This window comes from Strix aluco, chromosome 15, assembly GCF_031877795.1.
Source record: "Strix aluco isolate bStrAlu1 chromosome 15, bStrAlu1.hap1, whole genome shotgun sequence".
NCBI lineage: Eukaryota > Metazoa > Chordata > Aves > Strigiformes > Strigidae > Strix > Strix aluco.
In genome coordinates, this window is record NC_133945.1 from 13,277,189 (window position 1) to 13,298,742 (window position 21,554).

General features: G+C 40.8%; 2 protein-coding genes across 4 annotated transcripts in view; one reads left to right on the forward strand and one right to left on the reverse strand.

Annotated features, from left to right (window-relative positions):
• The window catches only part of MOSMO (modulator of smoothened), a 34,216-nt gene extending 23,095 nt beyond the window's left edge, over window positions 1–11,121 (reverse strand). For all 3 annotated transcript variants that reach the window (XR_012625234.1, XR_012625235.1, XM_074840755.1), the window contains exon 1: window positions 10,852–11,121. Coding sequence is in view for 1 of the 3 variants with exons in the window: in XM_074840755.1 (XP_074696856.1) it covers window positions 10,852–10,957 (106 nt within the window). In the remaining 2 variants the exon portion in view is untranslated. The remainder of the gene's footprint in view (window positions 1–10,851) is intronic.
• Window positions 11,122–12,420: 1,299 nt separating this feature from the next.
• Window positions 12,421–21,438, forward strand: PDZD9 (PDZ domain containing 9). Its single transcript, XM_074840556.1, has 5 exons — window positions 12,421–12,456; window positions 13,361–13,503; window positions 15,714–15,860; window positions 19,733–19,928; window positions 20,923–21,438. Coding segments are annotated over exons 1-5 (858 nt in total). The 5' UTR covers window positions 12,421–12,454; the 3' UTR covers window positions 21,293–21,438.
• The last annotated feature ends 116 nt before the right edge of the window (window positions 21,439–21,554 follow it).

Genomic DNA, 21,554 nt, shown 5'->3' on the forward strand with positions numbered 1-21,554 from the left:
GCTTGTAACAACTGGCAATACAGGTTAAACTGCACCTTAATAGGGATTAGGTACAGGGCCAAAGAATTTATTCTCTACAAGTACCACTTCATGCACCGAAAGACAGACTGACATGCAGCTTAACTACATACAATCTGTCCTCAAGGACAGCCAGCACATAGTTTCCTGCCTGATTAACATTTTAAGCCCCCCCAGTATAAAAGGTAGCTTTAACTTTTCAGGCAAATTGGGAAAAAACAACCACCTTCTTTTGTAGTAATAATTCTCAAATTTGGGCATTTACTTCTTGTTCCCATCACAACAAAAACATTAAAAACAAAGAATAGGAAGGCAGGAAGCATATTCAGGATTTATCCTTAAGTTCTATTTTCTTATTCCTTTTGCTGGGTGTGCTGGTTTCGGCTGGGATAGTGTTAATTTTCTTCACAGTAGCTAGCATGGGGCTGTGTTTTGGATTTGTGCTGAAAACAGTGCTGATAACACAGGGATGTTTCCATTACTGCTGACCAGTGCTAACACACAGTCAAGGCCTTTTCTGCTTCTCTCACCACCCCACCAGCGAGGGGGCTGGGGGTGCACAAGGAGTTGGGAGGGGACACAGGCGGGACAGCTGACCCCAACTGACCCCAGGGATATCCCAGGCCATTTGGCATCACGCTCAGCAGATAAAGCTGGGGGAGGAGGAGGAAGGGGGGGACGTTCGGAGTGACGGCGTTTGTCTTCCCATGTCACCGTTACGTGTGATGGAGCCCGGCTGTCCTGGGGATGGCTGAGCTCCTGCCTGCCAGTGGGGAGTGGGGAATCAATTCCTCATTTTGCTTTGCTTGTGTGCAGCTTTTGCTTTATGTATTAAACTGTCTTTATCTCAACCCACGAGTTTTCTCATTTTTAATCTTCCTATTCTCTCCCCCATCCCACCAGGGGGGAGCGAGCAAGTGGCTGTGTGGGGCTTAGTTGCTGGCTGGGGTTAAACCACAATACTAAGGCAAATCCTTGTTTTAGAAGCCTGCATAACTTAAGCCTGAATTTAGGCAATTAACAGGTGCTGTCTGTGTGGTGATAACACTTTCTCCCTTATCACAAATCAGCATCTACAAAAATAGACTGTAAGAGTCTGGAGACTTTTTTTTTTTGGCTAGAATAAGAGAAGACAGAGCACTCCTGAACAGATAAATTTGCACTTTACTGAAATAAAATACGACTTTATCTTAACAGCAGGGCTCAGTCCCTTTTGAACAAGTGGGACTATTCTTAAAAAGCAATCAGATGTTATATAGTGCTCCACAGAGCATATCTGTTAACATATGTTTATACAGTTGTTATACTGACATTCTGAAACAGAATTCTCTCTAATTTTAGATTCAGTATAAACAGCCAAGAAATGCTCTGTCTTTATCACCAGCTTCATCTTACTGAACATATACTTAGAGAGAGCATTTACTTCAGATTACATTGGGCATAAGTCAACAAACTTCTGTTTTACAAACAGCAACTACTACTTCTAGCCTGTACTCTCTCTATTCCACCATTTTTCATGTATTAAGCTTCAGGCTGCTTCTTGTATTGCTGAGTGACCCAATAATATTCCACTGAAAGAATTTATGAGACCACATTAGAAATTCTTGGCCATTCAATCTTTTCAGGTTTCCTGTATAATCTTGTTGCATAGTTTTTAAATTGAATTAAGTGTGGGTTTAAAAAACAAAGTGAAACATGCTTCTTCCCACATGAGTTTCTACAATGGAGAAATACATCATTAACACGTGAATTTAGGTGCATGATTAGTTTCAGAATGGAATTCAACCTAAGCAAAAAAAATTTCTTTCTTCACCCTTGTGACTTCTCTTCCCCCACCGCATGCAACGCCTACAACGCTCCTCGCATCAACAGGCACAGAAGATGCAGTGCATTTTCTCCTCTACAAGAAGGGAGATCAGAATCTTCCACTGTTCTGAGCTGACACTTCCACTGACTGTGTGAATACCACTGGTCGCTGTCTGTGCTTGAGAAAAGATACCTCTTAATGCTGCACTTCATAATACCTCTATTTTGTACAGAGAAGACTGAACATTAAAGCAAATTTTCAAGTCAAACAAGTCAACTTCTATACAAAAGTCTACCTTCAGGAAACCTGAGGTCAATGACAGTCTTGCCAGTTTTCTTGACTTTGTTTTGGTATACAGACATTACAATTAAAGGCTGTGTATGTTTGATGGATTAAGCTCATACTTATGTTCTCCCTTACTTGTACATTTGACCTGCCTATCATGGAAGTCAGGATCCATCTCATTTCAGAGGTATATAAGATTTTATTGCAGAAAGCAAGCAGTTTCACTGAGACATCCTAATAACATTAGTATACATGCCATCAACTTGAGAAGTGTAAAAAGAATCTAGATTCAAAGTATCTCTTTTGAAGTATTCACTGCAAAGCAGTTCTGAGGCACATGGAACAATCAGCTGTCCCATTCTCTCTTATTCTGATCCCATACCTATTCCTTAAAATACAACTAAATTACATCACTGCCAATAGCTGGAAGAAGTCACAGCAAAAGAAGTGGAAACAAGGCAAGAATAACTTGGGCAATGATTGGAGAGCAGGAGAACAGGAAACTCAGGAGGCAAAGAAATGCAACACTATAAACTAGGAAGTTGGCTCAATAATGAGCACTACAAAAGTAAACTACTTGATTTTACTGCCTATGAACGCTGTCATTTGATTATTAAATTCTTGGATGTACCAAGCTCAGAGACAGCTCAGGCCTGCTAATGCAGTGTCCAAACAACTGCACAAAGAATTCCTCATGGTCAAGTTCAAGGCCTAATGTGAACTGTCTTCAACTGGACAAATATTTAAACATCTAAGTGTGTTATTAACCATTACGCCTTGAGAGACCGTCAACCTTAATAATCCCAAAGTGCTTTGTAATTTATGGCACAGAACTGCAGCTACCATGAGGCTCTTGGGTAGCAGCCAACTGTTGCTTATCGCACTACATTGCGTGGATAGGAAATGCTGGCTTCTGATACTGCAGTAAATCCCTGGGAGGCTTTTGATGCCTTCACAAGGGAGCATTTTAGTTCATTCCAAGGACCCAGACATAATAGACTGAATATGTTTTGCTCAAAGAGGGGAACTTGACTCTACATACTCTGTGAAATTTTGAACCTCTAACTCTTAGCAGCTAGTGTGTCATACTTGATTAGCTCATCCCACAGACAAACCATCACGATTGGACTACATTTCCTAAGGTATCCAAGAGACCAAACTCTTGTAATCAACTCTATTTACAAAATTTAAAAAACACATACAAGGTAATACATCAAATAGGAAATAAAATATGATATAATAAAAAGAAACCAAGAGCTTCACCCTGAGAAAGGATAAAACCTATGACTGTTAATTCCATATAGATTCCTATGGAATTAAACCAATGTAAGTGCTTCGCCAGTCAAATGCTCTAGCTTGTATCCCCTCTCCTTAAAATAGACACATACCCTGCACAGATCCTCTTCTTGGCCATATCTCCAGTTTTTCAGATCTGTGTATATCTCCATCAGTCAGAGGCTTGGGGAAGAAAAGTGAAATTGAGCAAAGCGACTGGAGCACACATAAGGGGATTGCTGCAAAATTACCACAAAACTTTTTTCCTGCCTATAGCCCTCAATAAAAAAAGACTCTGTCCTTTACTAAATTTGTAGGCACTGTGAATCACAATAACTTATAATCATGTAATAAGAAATTTCTTTTTGAAGTTTTATAAACTAGAAATTTATAACAATTTATAATTTTCTCAAATTACTTTGTACAAGAAATAAACACAGCCTCCATATTGTATTTGATCCACCATACTACAAACATAATTTTGTACTTCATTTTAAAATAGATAGCAGCATTTAACCTCTTCAAAGGTCAGTATTCCTCCTCATCCATGAGACACTAGCTACCTTCTTCTGAAATACACAGGTATCAACCACTGCTGGAAAAGGATTCAAGAACTAGGTGGAGAACTCCTGCATAAGATCAAAATCCTACATACTGCAGCTGTACTACAGCAGAAAAGTTAGTTCTCTACTGTTTCAAGACCAGCAAAAAAATAAGTGGGAAAAAGTTGAGCTGTTGTGAGGTACCTATAAAAAAAAGTAGGTCAAGCTTTAAAGTTTGACCTACTGATCTCTGCTTTGGCAAAAGTACAAATGGAGTTTACATAATGCTGCTCACATGTAAGCGCTGGCTGGAAACTAAACAAAACAAGTGTTTTTAATAAGCCTCAGTCATTAACAGGATTTTTTTTTTTTTAATTTCAAACAGTTTTAAATCTTTGTTTTGCAGTACATACTATTGAATCCTTACTTTTAAGTTCATATATTTGAGTCACTCCTGTGTTAATCTCAGTGTCATATTGTGGCAACAAATGCAATACACACGCCTAATATCAGCTCTAAGTTGATTTAAAAAATCATCACTATTAGTGAAACACAGATAGTTCCTGAAGGCACAAAGCTGAAGTCGCAGCAAGATACCTTTCCCACAGTTTGTACTGTCTATAAAGCAGATTTACAACTACGCACTTCTTGAGTAAAAACAAATCTGTATCTGCACATACTGAGTATAATTTAGTTCTATAGTAATTGTACATACTGCTGTGAAGTAAATAAAGAAAAAAAAGTTATTCCAAACACCTGAAACCCAGGTACCTTAGTAAAAACACCAACTATCAGAAAAGACAAATGAAATACCTGTTATTCTTAGATTTTTTTTTTCTCTGTTTAATAAAGTAAAACTGTGATAGGAAACAAAAGTTTTTAAAAAAAAATCAAATTAAAGCTTTGCTGCTAATGCTATCAGAAGTTTCTATGATAAAGATACCAGCTCTATTTTACAGAGGAAGAAATGGAGGTACTATCACAATAATTTTCCAACATCTTAAGTCAGTCTTGCCAGATGCTAGATTTAAAAGGTAATACTGGCTCCCAGATCTGTACTCTATAATCAGTTATTTCTTACCTAATTCTTTAACACTAATCAGAGAATAACTAATTCAACAGGATTTGATGGGAAGCAAACTAACAGTTTTGTACCTTCACACACTACAGAGAAAACAAAACATTCACCTAACAGAAGCACTATTAATTTGTATTTGTTAAAAAACAGATGTAAAACATCAGTTGCTCTACGGACAAAAACAATCAGCTCTCTCATCTCTGCTCTGGCAGGCTCAAATAACCAGGCTGACACAGCTCTCTTTCATGAGATTCTTCCTACACATAAAATACTTCCATATGTTTAAATGTTGAGTGGTTGAGCAAGCACAAAATTAATTCATTACAACAATGCCTTACTATTAATTTTTCTTGTGCCTTAAGGCCTGGTCAATTATAGAACCAAAGCACAATTCAAACACTCTGCTTTGTCAGATTTTTACATCCACTTGAAAGACATCTACAGTCACGAAGTGGAATGGAAATGTTAATTTTAAAGATGGCACTGACACTCCCAGTTCAGGCACACCTATTAACAGACTGCTCTTGTTAGAGTATTCAGATTACATGGGGTTCAGATTCTTTGCCAGTCCTTACTAGTTCTTATTTGGGGTCTGTATTGTTTTTAAGGCACTGGCAACATCTCTAAAAGGCAAGTACTCTTAGCAGTGCCTGCATCTTACAGCAGGTCCTAATCCCCTCATCTTCACAGCCCTACGTGATACAGTACAAAAAACATTAGGAAAAGAAATTTTGTAGAATTTCTTCCTATCATTTATACAGGATATATATGACATCATTCCATATCATCCTAGAATTGCTCCCATCATTCTCTATGGAGAAGAACTGGGAGAAGCATGCTGTGTTTTGAATATATTTCAAGGTGCTTAACAAACAATCATCAGAACCTTTTACATACAGTTTTTGAAAAGCCAACTATCCATACATCAAAGAAACAAAACACTGTCTACTTCAGTGGACAACACAATGATTGTTCTACACCGTGACTCCTCCAGAGGAGCACTGTACATTAACAGTTTCTCAGCACAGGCCCTAAAGGGCAGAAGTGGTAATATGCCATACTAATTTTTACATACCACTACTTTTTGAGCTGACAACTGCATTTAGAACAATAGTGCTAGCTGGAACTCAAGTTTACACCTTCTTCTGAGTTGTTGATGCTTTATTTATTCTACCTTGTCTATTTAGAAATACTGGTTCATTTGAGTACTTTCATATGGTCTTGGGTTTATTCCATGTCTAATCAGTGCTCCAAGTAAAGAATAAGATTTTGGAGGCAATATGGTCTCAAGCTCAGCAGGAGCTGGGCATCCCTGCTTGGTCACATCACCTGTGACCATTCATCAAGCTGAACCCAACAAAGCTACAGCTCCTGTTGGAAGTGTGGAGCAAAATTCCTCAGGAAAAGCTATCACATGCAGAGGAATAACACTGAACAGCAGTAATTTGCCACTTAGTACTAGACAACTTATTTCACACAGCAGAGTTAACTGCCCCAGGAGGAATGACCTACTGGGTATAACTTGCTCTTCTATAAGACCATAGATACCACTGAATCTGGAATCATAATTCACAAACAAAAAAGCAACTGAGTACGCAAAACCAAGAACTACACATAATACTTTGGAAGATACATGAAAGCACAGCATCTGTAAACAAAACAGACAAATTAAGTGGTATGTTGTAGATTCACCACTTACTATCATACTGTTACTGCACAGCATGGTACAGAAGGCAGTTTAAATGAAAAGTATAATTCCTAACATAAGTGACCTTGGTGCTTATGTCACAGATGCAAGATAAAACTGGAAGCTCTGCTGAACACTAATATCACCCCAGACAGCACTGTTGTGCATACGCTGAGTGGCCTGGCCATAACATTATACTGTGTGTCCCATTGTGATATATGTATCAACATAAGAGGATGTGATAAATACCTGCTGTAGAAGTTACCCATCAGAGTTCAGCAGCCTTAAATTCTGACATCCATATTAACTTAATGACTGCTGTAACGAAGGTACACGTTGTTCTGTAAATTGGAATCAAATGAACAATCATGCTACATAGGAAGGGATGACTAAGTCACATAAATAAACTGATAGCTTAGCTTTCTGAAGGGGGATTTTATTTGATTAAATTATCCTCTTGAATTATTTGACCTATCCTAAAAGCTTTTCAAATTGTCAAACCCCCCACATGTACATCTTTTAACATGTCTAATTTCAACTGTGCATACTATTCATACCCTTTTCCCTACAAAAGGGTTGAGAGCTGAAGCTAGAGCAACTTCTATCCCTTCTCCTCCCCTACTGAAGACAAAATATCAAAATCATTAAAGACACTCCCACACAAAAAAGGAACATATGGAGACAAAACTATCAGCTTTTAAAGTTCATCGCAAAAGAAGTGGAGATACAGGAGCAAAATTCGTTACTATTGAAATCAGTGGGAGTTTGGGCACTGGCTTAAATTAAAGCCAACTCTGTCCTTATTTCTCACATAGAATATCAATTTGATAAGAAAAGGATGTCAGTGCAAGAATACTGAGAAGCCACTGGTTTCCAGATTGGAGTTATCAGTATTCTGTACTTGCACACCACAAATAACGAAACCTCACTGAGAACTCTCTGAAAGAAAAATCCATTTCATTTTCATTTTTCCTTTGTAATCTTAAAGATGTATGAAATACCCGAAACCAAGTTAATGACCAATTCTTACAAAACTACATAAAGAAAAAGCACCCAATGGAGACTGGGACCTATGTCCACAAAGGTGTAGTTCTTCTGGCCTAAAGACAGATAAGCATCCGAAACCTGCAGTGATCTCAGTTGCGATCCTTTGCTCATAATTACAGTGCTGGAGAGGAATTTTTATAGATGACATTTTTTAAATTACTGTAAAACTTATCTTTAAGAGTAAGATTTAGGAGACTAATCAGCCCTTCCTCTATATCGATCCCCCCAGAACATAAAGAACATTTTTTTTTAAAGCTCCTTTAAAAAAAAATAAGGAAAACAATCTAGATTTTTCAGCAAAGCATTAAAGCCACTGATTTATTTTGCTATCCAATTTAGCAGAAAATCATCATTATCTCTGGAGTAAGAGGTACATATTGTTTAGCATTCAAATCAGAACAGATTTTTTTTTTTTCCCCTGAAACATAAGCCCAGGTTCCCAATCTTAATGGCTGTAAACAGCTCTGAATGAGCCAATGCAGTGCTGCCTTCCCAGGTTTGCCAAGACCTCTGCTCTATGCAATTCTCAAACAGCTGCAGTATTGAGAAGACCAGGCTGTTCCACGCTGCCTTTCAGAGCCCTGAGGACAGCAGCCAAGCAGAGAAACACTATTACTCCCCCTTCTCCTTGGTACTAGGCTGACTTGTAGACACAGAATCTAGAATAATTCCCACAGGAGATGAACTTAAGAACACAGAGGTAAAGCAAAGAAATATTTCACCAAATAGCTTCTTTCACCAGCTGAGAGCAGGATGCTTCAAAAAAAACCCTACTTCTTAGTGGCACATATGGAAGTTGGATGGTTTGAATGTGGTCCAAGTATGGTAGTCTGCTTAGAGTGCCTGAATCGCGCTAGCAGCTGGGACAGGGTTTACATCAGGGCTGTGTCCTCCTGTGCCATACTTCTCCACAGCAGTCTCTGCGTAATGAACAGCACTCATAAAAGCATTTATCTCACAATTCAATACAGTAGTGTTTGCTACAGGAAGTCCTTGATTCAATGGGCATCCTCACACTTCCTTTCTTTACTGTTTGAGCAAAAGGCTCATTTTAGAAGGTCTAGTACTAGAAATACACATTTATATTGCTTTTAACCAGAAGTCTAATAGAGCGCATCAAATCCTATATCAATAAAAATCTACAAAAGAGTCATTAAGGAAGGATGACAGCTAGTTCTCCTTTACAATTTTATCAGATCAACAGTTTGTTTTGACTTCAAAACATAGCAAAGAAAAGGCTTATGTCTGTCAAAACATTATCTGACTAGTGAAGTCCTTCAGAAAAATCCATACAGATTTCATGTTTGCTAGCCTAATTAAAACTATTATTTGCACCTCTAAAAGGAGTACATTCATCAAGTAACTAAGAAGAATAATATTTCATGAAACAATTCTTGTATTATAAAGATTATATTAATCTTTATATATTATGGTTATTAATATTAGCATATTAATAATAGTATATAAAATATTAAACATTTTTCTTTAACCAAGAATGTAATGGACTGTGCTTCGTTCCCAAAAGACCTTTCTTTCCATCAGCAATTTCTTTAGAATAGTTTTTGTTATCTCATTTCTATACAGTCAGAGAATCCAACATCTTACACATTGCATAGGATCTGTTAACATGAGGCAGGACTTAAGACAGACATAGTTAAATATTTAAAATGAAAATTTTTTTATTTGACTTTAAGCCCCTGAAGAAGGGCTCATTACTGCAGCACTGCTGCTAGGTAGAACTGTAAGAGGAAAGAACCAACTATTTTATGCAGCCATAGGCAGGAAGATCATCAGAATTAGGTATAGGAGGAATGGTGAAGTCATCTAGGGAGTTCCTGAATGCTGCACTTTAGGAAGGGAAGGGACTTATTCCTCTCCTCTCGACCCCAAAGGAAAGGCCAGGTTCTAGAGTAGCTAACTAGAAGCAATTAAAAACAAACCATAAAGATAGTCTGGTCAGAGAGAATGGCCAGTCATCAATCCCTAATACCCAACATTTTTAATACTCCCTCAGAATAAAGGGAATATTACTCCATTTGAACCAGTTCAGTCCTCTTACGTGCACCAAATATTAGACATGGAAGATGCAAGACAGACAAAGAAAATTTTTTACACTCAAGAATTTAAGCCTTTACCCCAAGACCCCTTTTCTCTATTCTATACCTGTGGTTTGCTTGGAAATTATAAGTTTCGGAAAAGTTGGTTAAGTAAGTTTCATCTGTCTGTAGTAAGGATGGCTTCCTTTGCAGGTAAGAAGGTTTGGGTTTCTCTAGGACATGAGGTCAAAGGGCATCCCTCCTCCTGTTATCTCTCCCTACTCCCCTCATCAGAACATGCAGGTTTTTATCAACAGGCTGAAATAAATTGTTCACACAATTACATCATTAGTAAAAAGACAGATGCACAAATCCTTGTTCTTTTAAAGAAAACAATGTCAGATTCTAAAATAAAAACCACACAGGATCTAGGCTTAAAAGCTGATGAAAATCAGCATACGGGAAACATTCTGGAAAAAAAAAAATATGAAGGAAGGCAAGATCTTCCCTGCAACAAAGGAACCATCAGTATCGTACCCAACATTCAAAACCTGCCACGAACTGTGCAGAGACTCATCTAAATTCCCTGTCCAAGGTGACTGAACCTCGGAGACACAGGCGGGGATGCCGCCCTCGCCCTCCGGCTTTACGGAGCGCAAAGAGGGTTTAGGGGCTTCTGCAGGACCCCTTGGGAAACAGGGCTCCGCACAGCGCGGCCCCTCCGCGCCCGGGGACAGCAGCCGGGACGCACCGCGGGGCACCCGCGGCTCTGCCCGGGGAGGAGGGTCCCGCCAGCTCCGAGCGGGCGCTTCGCCCTTCTCCGCGCCGGGGTCCGGCCCCGGGAGCTCCCCGCAGCCGCCAGGGACCCGGCCCAGCCGCCCCTCCTGTCCCCCCCGGGGCTCTCCTCCCCCCGGCCCCACCGCGACAGCACCAGGCCCCGCGGCCCCCGCCTGAGGAGCGGCACCTCAGGGGCAGCCTCCCCGGGCCCCCCCGCCGCCTCGGGCCCCGAACCCCGCGGTCCCCCAGCCACCTGCCGCCCGCGCCCCCGGCGGGCCCCCGCCGCCGGCCCCCCTCACCCGCGGACTCGCCGGTGTTGATCCAGTCCGGGTTCGCCAGGCTGGCGATGGCGAAGATGTCGGCGGCCAGGAAGAGGCATCCTGAGATGATGGTCAGTTTGTCCATCTCCTCCGGCTCCGGCGGCTCCCGGCTCCGGCCTCCGCCCGGCTCCCGCAGCGGGCCCGGGCCGGGGGCGCCTCACAGCCGCGGCTCCATGGGCCCCGCGCTCCCCTCGGCAGCGGCGCCAGGAACGGGCCCCCCGGTCGGAGCCGGAAGCGAACCCGGCGGGCGGGGGGGCGGCGGTTACTCCGGAAGGGAAACCCACTCTCCCCGGCGCTCTCCCCCGGGCGGGGCGGGGCCTCCCGCGGGGGGGCGGGGCCTCCGCCGCGGCGGGGCGGGGGAACCCCCGAGGCCGCGGCGGGCTTCCTCGAGGGAGCGGGGCGCGGCGCGGCGGGGCGGGGCGCTGTGGGCGGGGCGAAGGGCGGGGCTGGCCCTGAAGGGGCGGGGCGGCGGCCGGGCGTGGGGGCGGGCTGTCCGCGGGGAGCGGCGGGGAGGCGGAGCACCGCGGGGGCGGGGCTAGGGGAGGGGGCGGGGCACGACGCCGCCACGGGGCCTGTAGGGGGCGCTGCCGCCGCCGGTGCGCGCGGGGATGCAGATGGCGGGGGGGGGCGGCCGTCGCCTCAGGGCGGGTCTCCTGTGAGGGGCGGCCGGTGCCCCGGGCCTCGGCTCCGCCTCGTCCCCGCCCAGCTTCGCCCTGGGTGGACCCCAACACCTGCCCCGCGGCCTAGTCCTTCGCTGCCCTCAGGCATCTGTATCCCCAAAGGTGTTTTTCAACCGAGGCGCACGGGGATCCCTCCCTTCTCCCGGCCCCGGCCCCGAGCCCTCAGGCTGGGTACAGCCGGGGCTGCCCCCTCCTCACCGCCCTCGGGCAGGGCCTGCCTGCCCCAAGGGAAACGGCGCAGATTGATGAGAATGAGCAACTTGGCCAGCACTGCGTAAAGAGAGCTGAGGAACCATCACAGGTCTGTCTTCACCACAAAAAAAACATCTCGTGTTTCACTAGTCACTGTCACTGTCCCTTTGAAATGTTGGGCATTAGCTTAAATTTCAGAGTTGCTTCTGTAGCAATGGTAAAAACAGGGGAAGTGGAAGGACTGAGACATGGAGGCTCTTCCAGATGTTACACAACTGTGGAGCACCGCAGAAGCACTACATTGCCTTGCTGTCTGTGCCATGTGTTTGGAAGAAAACCTAATTACCCTTGACTAGAAAATTCACCCAGATACAGTGACTTTTGATGACATGCTTTTCCATGGATTCATCTATATCGAAGTGGGGGGGAATCTGTAGCCAATAAATGAACAATGCACCAAATGTGGGAAACCAGCCCGCTTTTGGCCATAATAACTCTGTGCCTTTGATACTGTCCTTCTGGCATGGAAATGCTGAACTAAATTAGTCTAGCAGCCCCCACAGCTACAGGTACTTGAAAAATACCTAATTGCTTACATTTTTTTTCCTTCTAACGGTGAACACCCACCTGCTTTTTCCAGAGCAGCATAACTGGTCTATACAGAACATACCAGGAAGCCAAGCGGGCAATTGTCTGTGCTGTTTATTTTTATGTAAGTCTTTTATATAGATGGGTGACTATACAAACAAAATAGAGATATTAGTAAAGTAATCTTAAAGTGTTCAACAGCAATCAGTAGGACTTATTTGGAGGACAAGAGCTGGACTAGGTTCTATGGAAATCGCCTATCTTGACAGATTTTCTTAAGGGTGGAGAAAATAGTAAAGCTTTTGATGAAAAACAGCTGAAATGATTCCTTTTAAACTAGGAACAATTGTGTGGAAGAAATGGGACAATTGATTTTTTATTTAAAAGATTTAAAAATTATATTGCACTAACAATGGGAATCCAGCAGCCTTGAAAATAAGTTATTTCCAAGAATCATCTGCAACTATCCTATAAATTGGCTTTAAGTGGTATTTAAATAGCTTTTAATACGAGCATTATGTAAAAGTCTGCCTCAGGATGAGTTTGTCTCCAAATAACTCAGCATCATGGCAAAAGGAATAACGGAAGGAGGGGTGGAAACGGTACAGAAAGGGAAGATATGGTTTTCATTGGCTTTTGATATGCAGGCAAATATGAAGTCAGAAATAGTGACAGTCTCCATACCCTGCAGGCTATGTGGTCAGCTATTTAATCTTTCTCAGGTTTATTAGGAGATGAGCACATCCCTGAGGATGCTATGTAGGAGAACACTGCCAGCTATAGGTTCTCCAGAAAGCTTTGAGGCCTCAGACAGAGCTGTGGTTTTGACAGACAGGCAGCCTAAATCAAATTACTTCTCTTGGACTAAACAATGCACTAGGTGCAGACACATTCTCTGCCCAACACCAGACCTCCCTATGCCCATGACACTGGTGTGGTGCTGGGAGAGCTCAGAACCCACCTACGCTCTGAGCAGTTGCTGGGGGAGCAGTTGCCACCTCACCTGGTGGTACACTTTTCCTCCACAGGCCATCATGGAGCAGTAGCACATTTCCAAGAGGCTCACCTAGGACACACCTGCCCAGGGGTTTTGGCTCCATAGAAAAAGCTTCTCTTCTGGACTTCATGGGACATTCACAGTCTTCACCAGTGGTTGGGAATGAAACTAAGAGTGAGTTTCCATCTCTTTTGGTCATTTCTCCCTTTGTTCATTTCCATCTCCTCACTGCTGCCCCAGCACTACTCTTCCAGTCCTGTTATTTCAGTATCTCAAACTTTTAAAGTCCTTGTGCTACCAGACAGTTTACGTTCTTCACAGAGACCCCAGTGCCCCAGATTTTCTTAGCATCAAGAGGCATTCCCGCTCTTGAGGTTGGGTATTTGAAACGGAATTGTAGGCAGATGACAAGATGAAAAGATGTTTTTTCAGCAGAAGAGGACTGGATGAGATCCTATGCTGCTGCCTGCAGAACGTGCAGAATTGAACGTGACCTTGGAGAAAATCAGGACAGTGTTAGGGGAAATGTAAGTTCGGTCAAGTGTCTAAACTTTCTGTAGCACAGAACTAAGAGAAAATCCATCTTCCTTGGAGGCTGTATAGTTTGATACCAGGTATAGTAAAAAACCAAAAGTCTCATCTAAAAGTGTGTATCTTAGCATTCCTGCTAATGTTTTGTAAGCTTTGGATTAGTCACAGCTTTCATGGTTTTAAACCTCTCATGTCCAACAAGATAACTTGCAATAAGAAGCAACTTAAAATCAGGATTCTGGCTTCTAATTGAAGTTAGCTAAATTTATTATTAGCATCTTTTGTTTGTTGTTTCACTGCTGATCATTTGCTGACCTATAACTGCTCATGAATTTTAATGGGATTTGCTGAGTAATTTTGGCTAGAAAATAATATAAAGTAGCCTTACTTTATATGATCTGTTTACATTTATTGGCCTGGGAGCTAAGTACTTATGCTGGAAGTAGGAAACTAGGATTCAGTTCCCTCTTCTGGCTGAAAAAGATTGAAACACACATTGAAAAGTGACCAAGAACACCACAGGAAAGATTTCAATCCTTTCCTCTGATCCTGTTCTACTTTGCATGAATTCCTGAGCTGGAAAAACAGTAGTAAGTCAGACGTCCAACCTCTCAGAATTATCAACAGATGAAAGTGTGTTCCAGAGTGGGTCTTCCTTTGCTTTTCTTGCATGACCATGAAAATTAAGTATTTCATCCAAATGAAATGTAGTATTCTAGTCAACAACAAAAAAAATCCTGCATTTTTCATGGGGAAGGAAAAAAAAAATTCAAACCATTCCTGCTTCCTTCTCTGTTTTTCAGTTCAGCAGCCAAACTGACAAATCAAATGTTCACATTGCTATACTTTCAATCTTGATTCTTTTATAGACATTCTGTGCTGTCATTTAGAGCCTGATCCAAAGCTTTACTGAAGCTGTCGGAAAGATGACTAGATTTCCATATTTTAAACAAAAGGGGTAAAGTGGTGGGAATTTTCATTAAGTGATTCCAGACCACTGGAGACAGTCTCAAGCAGTTAAGTTATTGCTGCCCTACTGTTAGAAGTTACATTTAGAGATTACATCTTAAAACAGAGACAAAAAAGTAATTTTTAACAGAATACAGTTTGGTTTAGGAGTCTCAAGCACTCGTGTGACAGTCTTTTCCTGGCACTTGATGAGAAAGGGCTTGAGAGATGGAGGATTTTTTTATTACCCTATTATATTTCTTGGTGGAGACACTGGGATAATGTCATTTATATTATATTACTTGTGTTGTGCATTTTAATGGATAGCGGATGCTCAAGAGTATTTTTCTGTAGGTGATAAATATGGCAAGTACTGTCCCTTCCCTCATGTCAGCAGTAGGGTGTGGAACCAATCTGCTGGAAATTTAGAAATTAATCTCCTTTATAAATATTGATTTGAAAGATCAATTTTTAAATAGGAATTCAATCTTTTCTTGAAGTCCTTAATAGCTAAAAAACTCCTCTGTTCTGTTACACTGTACCCTGTTCTCTACCTTCCCTGATTCATACTGCCATGATGAATGAATACTTAAGTAATAACAGTATTGCTTTTTCTCTTGGTAAAACATGTGACTCTTTAAGAAATAAGTTTCTAAGTAAAAACTACTTTCAGTATATTTATTTGCAGAAAGCTAGTTTATGGAGTACACTATAACTTTTCGTAAGTATTGCTTTACGGCTTTTTGGCAGCAACTCAGCAGGCAATGCCTATCTAGAGAAGCAATTAAGGACGAGGGACTTAACTGTTTATGGGTATAGCACCTGCTCAAATGTCTCCTTAAATCTTTTATTGAAGAATGGTATCACACTTTCAACTAGTAAAATTTTTCTCTCACTTTTCAAAGGGCCAGCACTGATTGCAGCATTGAAGGCAAATATTAGGATGGGTGAACAAGGATTAGGTCTTATAATCATACAGAATGGGCCATATCTCCAGATAACAAGCCTTGTTGAGAAAAGCTCTGCAGCTAATGAAGGAAAGCTAAAACCAGGTAAAAAGAACCAACAGTGATATTCAAATTTAATAGCATTGAAAATATTCTTGTTCTGCATATATGCTTTGAGCCTGTCTCTTGATTTATTTACACTTACACAGATCAAAAGAAACTCAATTCAAAATTACAAAGAAAAGAAACTAGCACAAACTGTATAAAGCTCAGTGCCAGCATTCCACTGTAATGAAATACCTGTGATCTTAAAATAGCTGATATGGGTGACTGTTTCATAATCAGATCAAGATTTAAGTCTATATATTGTTCTCCAACAAAAACAGATTTCCTATTCATCGCAGGTTTGTCCAAAAATAGTTTGACTCTTACCTTTATGTGGCAACTAAACTTGAGTAATATCATTCTTTATTCAGTGCATTATTGTTCAAGTAATTTCACTCTACAAGTAACACAAAACTTCCCAAAGGCTTGAAATGAATTTTCTTTATTGTTTGCTTTTTACTTCTCTTTATTAATACAGAATAGTTGCAAAGTGGCAATGGACTGATCTCTGTGCTCTAACAATCCATGCAGGTGTTCATTTGCTAAATGCTTTAAACCTGAAATGTGCCATATCAATACTAACAGACTATTACTAGTTATTAAGGTTTCTTGTGGAACATCAGACACCTATATTAAGCTCGTAATTGAAAGCTCTGTAAATTTGACTGCTTCACATGGGTCCCTAGACCAATTACATTGGACTCATGAACTACAGTTTGGGGACGATAGCATGCTATGTTATTACCAAGTATTAAATTGTCTCTAACGTAGAAATCTATGAAGCTAAGTCTTGAGTGTAATGAAGTCATTTAGAAATTTACTGGCTGTACAGTGAAAATGCGTATCTTTAAATTAGAACAATCTTCCCACCATTGCCTTTATAGTTTGGGCAGTCCTTTATTCTTGCACCTTTTGGAGAGTATTAGAATTCTAAGCACTAGGAAGAAAGATCTACTTGTTTGATGAAATAAAAAACATCGAGTGGATTTCTTAACCTCCTTTTAGGAAAGGCTTTGTACTTTTGATCCAAGTCTAAAAATCAGTGGAAAAATCGTGAGCATAAAATAGAAATGGATTTGGATTTGAACTAGGTATTTTTTTTTATTATGGTCATCTTAGGAGCTGATAGGTTTCATCTATTCCCTAAAAAAACTCCCTGTGGTATATAAAAGCATATATATGATACCGATTTGTTGATTTGTTTGGGGGTTTTTTTACATCTGTAAGGTAAAAAATATAGAATATTTATCACAAACTAAGTAGTTCTATTTGCAACAATTTGAGAAAGGCAAGCTCCAAAAACATTTTCAATAAAGGCGACAAGAACAAGGAGTCAAATTATTTATTGCATGTGATGTGTTTGATATAGTGCAACAAGTATTGAATAGTTTAAAGGGATTTGAGGCCTGGTAATAAACATCGTCCCTTTGTAGCTGATCTTAGTTTTTGAAGCCAAAAGGAACAATTTGAGCATGCTTCATGGACCACCTGGATCTAACTCAGCACATTTCACACACACACAAAAGCAAACAGTTGAATTTGTTCAATTCATGTTTAGAGTGAACTTACAAAAACGTTGTATTTAAGACCAGAGCTGTAAAATTTTGCAGAAAATACAGTATTTTTAGAAGCTCCACCTCTTAATGGTACCACAGGCAGCACACTTACTTTGGCATTAATACCAATGTACAGAACATGGGGCTTGAGAAAAATATGATGCACAAATGCACCACTTAGGAGTTTTTTCTTAAGGCGAATTAGGTTTTATCTTTATGGACTTATTTTTTCAGTTAATTAAGATGAGTATTATCTGTACCATTTCAAACTGGAACCTAGAAGAACAATTTTATTGCTGCATGTAGCTGGAAAGAGCTGGTGCCATTTCTGCTGACTTTAATGAGGAGGAGGTAGAAATTAACAGAGGTAGTGGGAAACACTAATGTCTTAAAATCCTACATGTGTATGTGTATGTATGCATGCCCTATTCTCCATGTCAGCAAGAAGAAACAGGGCTGCTTAGTACATGTGTTTCCTCAAAATACCTTCATAGGGCAGGAGGTTTTCTCCACACAAATCTTCAGTGGCCACAATCACAAAACTGATAGGTGAACTGAAAAGCTGGGTGGTTTAGACTCCAGATGCTGGAGCAGAGGAGCAAAATTATTTACATCTGCAGTTCAGAGATGGCTTTGACTTGCCACAATAGTGTAATCAGGACAGTATGGACAGAAGAAACAGAATTCTAAAAGAATCAGGACAGTATGGGCAGAGAAAAGAGAATTCTAAAAGAATCTATTAAAAGCTGAGAGTGTCTTGCAGATATTTTAAATGCCTTTTGAAACATGTAATTTGGGTGATTTATTTTTCTGTTTGAGGCTGAGAACTTACCTAAAACTGTGGTAGAAAGTTTTCTGTTGCTTTTCTGGTATCTGCTATCCTGGTACTTGTTCCAGAACTACTTGTTAGCATCCCATTAGAAACAGTATCTTGTGATAAGCTAGAGTGGAGAGAGGGTGTGATGATGATGATGGAGTAGAAGGAATAGTTAGTAGAAAAAGTGAATGAAAAAATGGTAGTCAGTAGTTCAGGTAGACAGTTTTAAAGCCTGTGAATTTCTGCTATAGGCATTTTTAACCCAAAAGGGTTAAAAAGAAAACAGAGCAGATGGAGAGAGGGCCTTGCTCTGCCTAATATGGCAGCAGACAGCTGTACCGCTTGTTTAAATCCCCTGTGCTGTCTGTTGCTGTTCAGTACATAATGTTTCCTGATACAGCTCCTCTGTGCAACTGTTTCTGCCAGGCTGCTGATAGAGCTGTAGTCTGCTGCAGATTGATTTTGCCTGCCTTTTGCAGTCTCCAAAATTACAGGTTTACACAGTAATTGCAACTCCCCCAACCCCTCGAAGCCCATCTTGTTATACCCTATGGTATATATAGATGCTGGGGCTTCTGTACTCTCTAGTTCTTGGACACACTACTGCTTTCTGCAAAACTGCAGCTCAGTGCTTTCCATAGGCAGCAGGTAGTAAGAACATTATTTGCAGCCTTATGCCTTCAAAAAAATGAAACAAACAAAAATAATCACAACCACTTTCTGCTGGAACTCCTCAGTCGGATTCTGCACCAGCTTTTATAGGCACCTACTACTTCTCCCCTGGCCTTGCTTGACATTGTCTTGCAGTGTGCCCACGTGTTGGTTGTTTTCAGAACAGAGGGACAGGCACCTGCCATGGAGCAGAGCCAAACCCTGGAAACCTCCAGGGGCCCAGACAAACACAAGGTGACATGGCTGTTACACGGATTCTCTCCAGCATCCACGTAGGTAAACTTAGACACTGTGGAGGAGGCGATAACAGCAAGGTGACATACAAGCTAGGCAGCAGATACGTATAGACAGGGTATTCCAGCTGTGAAAAGGTAGAGGGGAGCAGTGGGAAGATGCCAGCAGAACTGTTGGGAGTGCAGCTATGTAACCTCAGCTCAACCTTGCTGGAGTCTGTCTGGTCCCAAGTAGTGGTCCTGATCAGAGCATTCACCACTGTACCTTTACCTTGCCTAAAAAACCCCACAGAAATGGAAGGTAGCACTGAATAGGCAAGCTTAAGTTTAGCATGTTCACTCAGAAAAATCCCAAAGTAAATGTGAACTGCAGCTTTCCGAGGTGTTGTGAAAAGGTTAGGTCTTAATGGAGCTAAAAAAACTTTCATTAAAATAGAGGAAAAAAAATTGCATCCAGTTGAAAAGCTGCAAAACACACGCTTTTATATAAAAATGTCAAAGTACAGTGGTTAAGACTTTAATTTTGTAATACAAACATTAAAAAAATTGAAAAAGTCTCTTAAACTGATTGCTCTCAATTTTCTTCCTTGCCAGGTGATGTTCTAATAAAAGTTGGACATGCTAATGTTTTGGGATGGACTCTGCGAGAGCTTAGACAACTCCTGCACAATATTCCTATAGGAACTACTCTACAAATCAGAGTTCACAGAGATTGTGTTGAAGTACCTCTACACTGGCAAAGTGCAGTTGAATTCATTCCTGAAAGAAAGCTTCCTGTGATGACAACAGAGTAAGAAATAAGTATTGTACATAATTAGAATTTCACACCTTGTTATTCTAGCAAGAAACAATAAATAGGGTAATAGCTTTTCCATTTTAGGATGTTAGTCTAAGGATTTACTTTTATTTTTCTGATATAGAAAACTGTGATTTGAAATTAACAAATACCAAAGGAAAAGTTTACTTTTCTAGTTACAGTGAAGACAGAGTGAGGACAAACATTAATTTTAGACATGCCCCTTCCTGCCTCCACAGTGAGCACAGAAAGTCTGGCTGGCAATAATGCCACTGAAGTCAAAGAGGTGATGTTGGTTTGTAATAGCCAAAGATCTAGACAGTTACAAGGATTGGACGTCTTGCTACAACCATGTAAAAAGCTTATCTGTTTCTTAATCAGCCCAACTACTGACAGTGGTTAATGACTATGACTTTTAAAATTAAACTTCAGGAAAAATAAATTCTTGTGAGAGCTACTGTGTATAGAAGCTTTTAAAAACGTATTGTTCTCAGTCCTAAAGGTGGCTCATATAGTAAGTATAATTAATCTAGATGGGATACAAGGCAGTTACAAGTTTTCCTGAGGCACAAAGTTGTAATAGAAAAGAAACCTCAGAGGCAGGGGAAGGAACAGAAGTATTAAAAGGAGATAATTAGGCTAGAACAGCAGAAAGGAAGCTCACACAGCAAAGGGCTTTCCAAGAGATTAAACCTCTAAGCTTATGTTTAAACAAATCAAATTATTTGCTGTTCTGAAGGAGCAGAAAAAGAATAGCTTGCTTTTGTGGTGACCGAATTACAACTTAGCTATTACTTTAGAGTCCAAAGGAAATAATGTGCAAAGGACTACAGACAGTAGTATTAGTTTGATATTAGAGGAGCTTCAGAACTAATGAACCTGTCTTTAGAACAAGCATTTGAAGAAAAATTAAGACTCCAGGATTAGTTAACTAAATGGCTATGGGAATTATTGCATGTTAAAATAATACCATGCTGTGTATTTTCAGCACAAATGAAGATACTGCGGACAAAGATGACACTGGATCCAGCAGTGATGATGATGGAGACTTGGAAACTTTTCAGTATGAATCTTCCCAATCATACTCTTGTGAATTCACTCAGAAGTTACCATCAATATCCAAAATTTGGCAGATCTCTGATACAGGCCAGACACTTCGAGTAGGCACAGACAATCTTGGTGATGCTGTACCTCATGATGATGTTGATGCATTGAGCAATCCTAAATTTGAAGCTAGTGGTGTGTTAAGACCTCCTTCACACTGGGCTATGGAAAACAATGTGACCAGTTCCTCTGCCTCCTGCTCTTCTGTATCAGATACATCCTACGTAGAAGAATTTGCCTTTGTTTCAGAGTAGCTCAAAACTTGAATTCTTCAAAACCTTTCTGAAGTTGTATTGAATCTGTTTTAATACATACCTAGACTTCAAAAAAATCTAAATGTCATAAGATATTTGAAATTATATATTAGCTATATAAAGCTGTTTTAGCAATGCCCTCCCCTCAGAGATCAACGCTACTTGTGGAGAAGACATTCAGAAACACTACCTCTGCTAATACCAGGCAAGCAGCAGTTGCGAGCTCTAAGAAGGTCTAACGTATTCATCTTTGTTTGAAGGT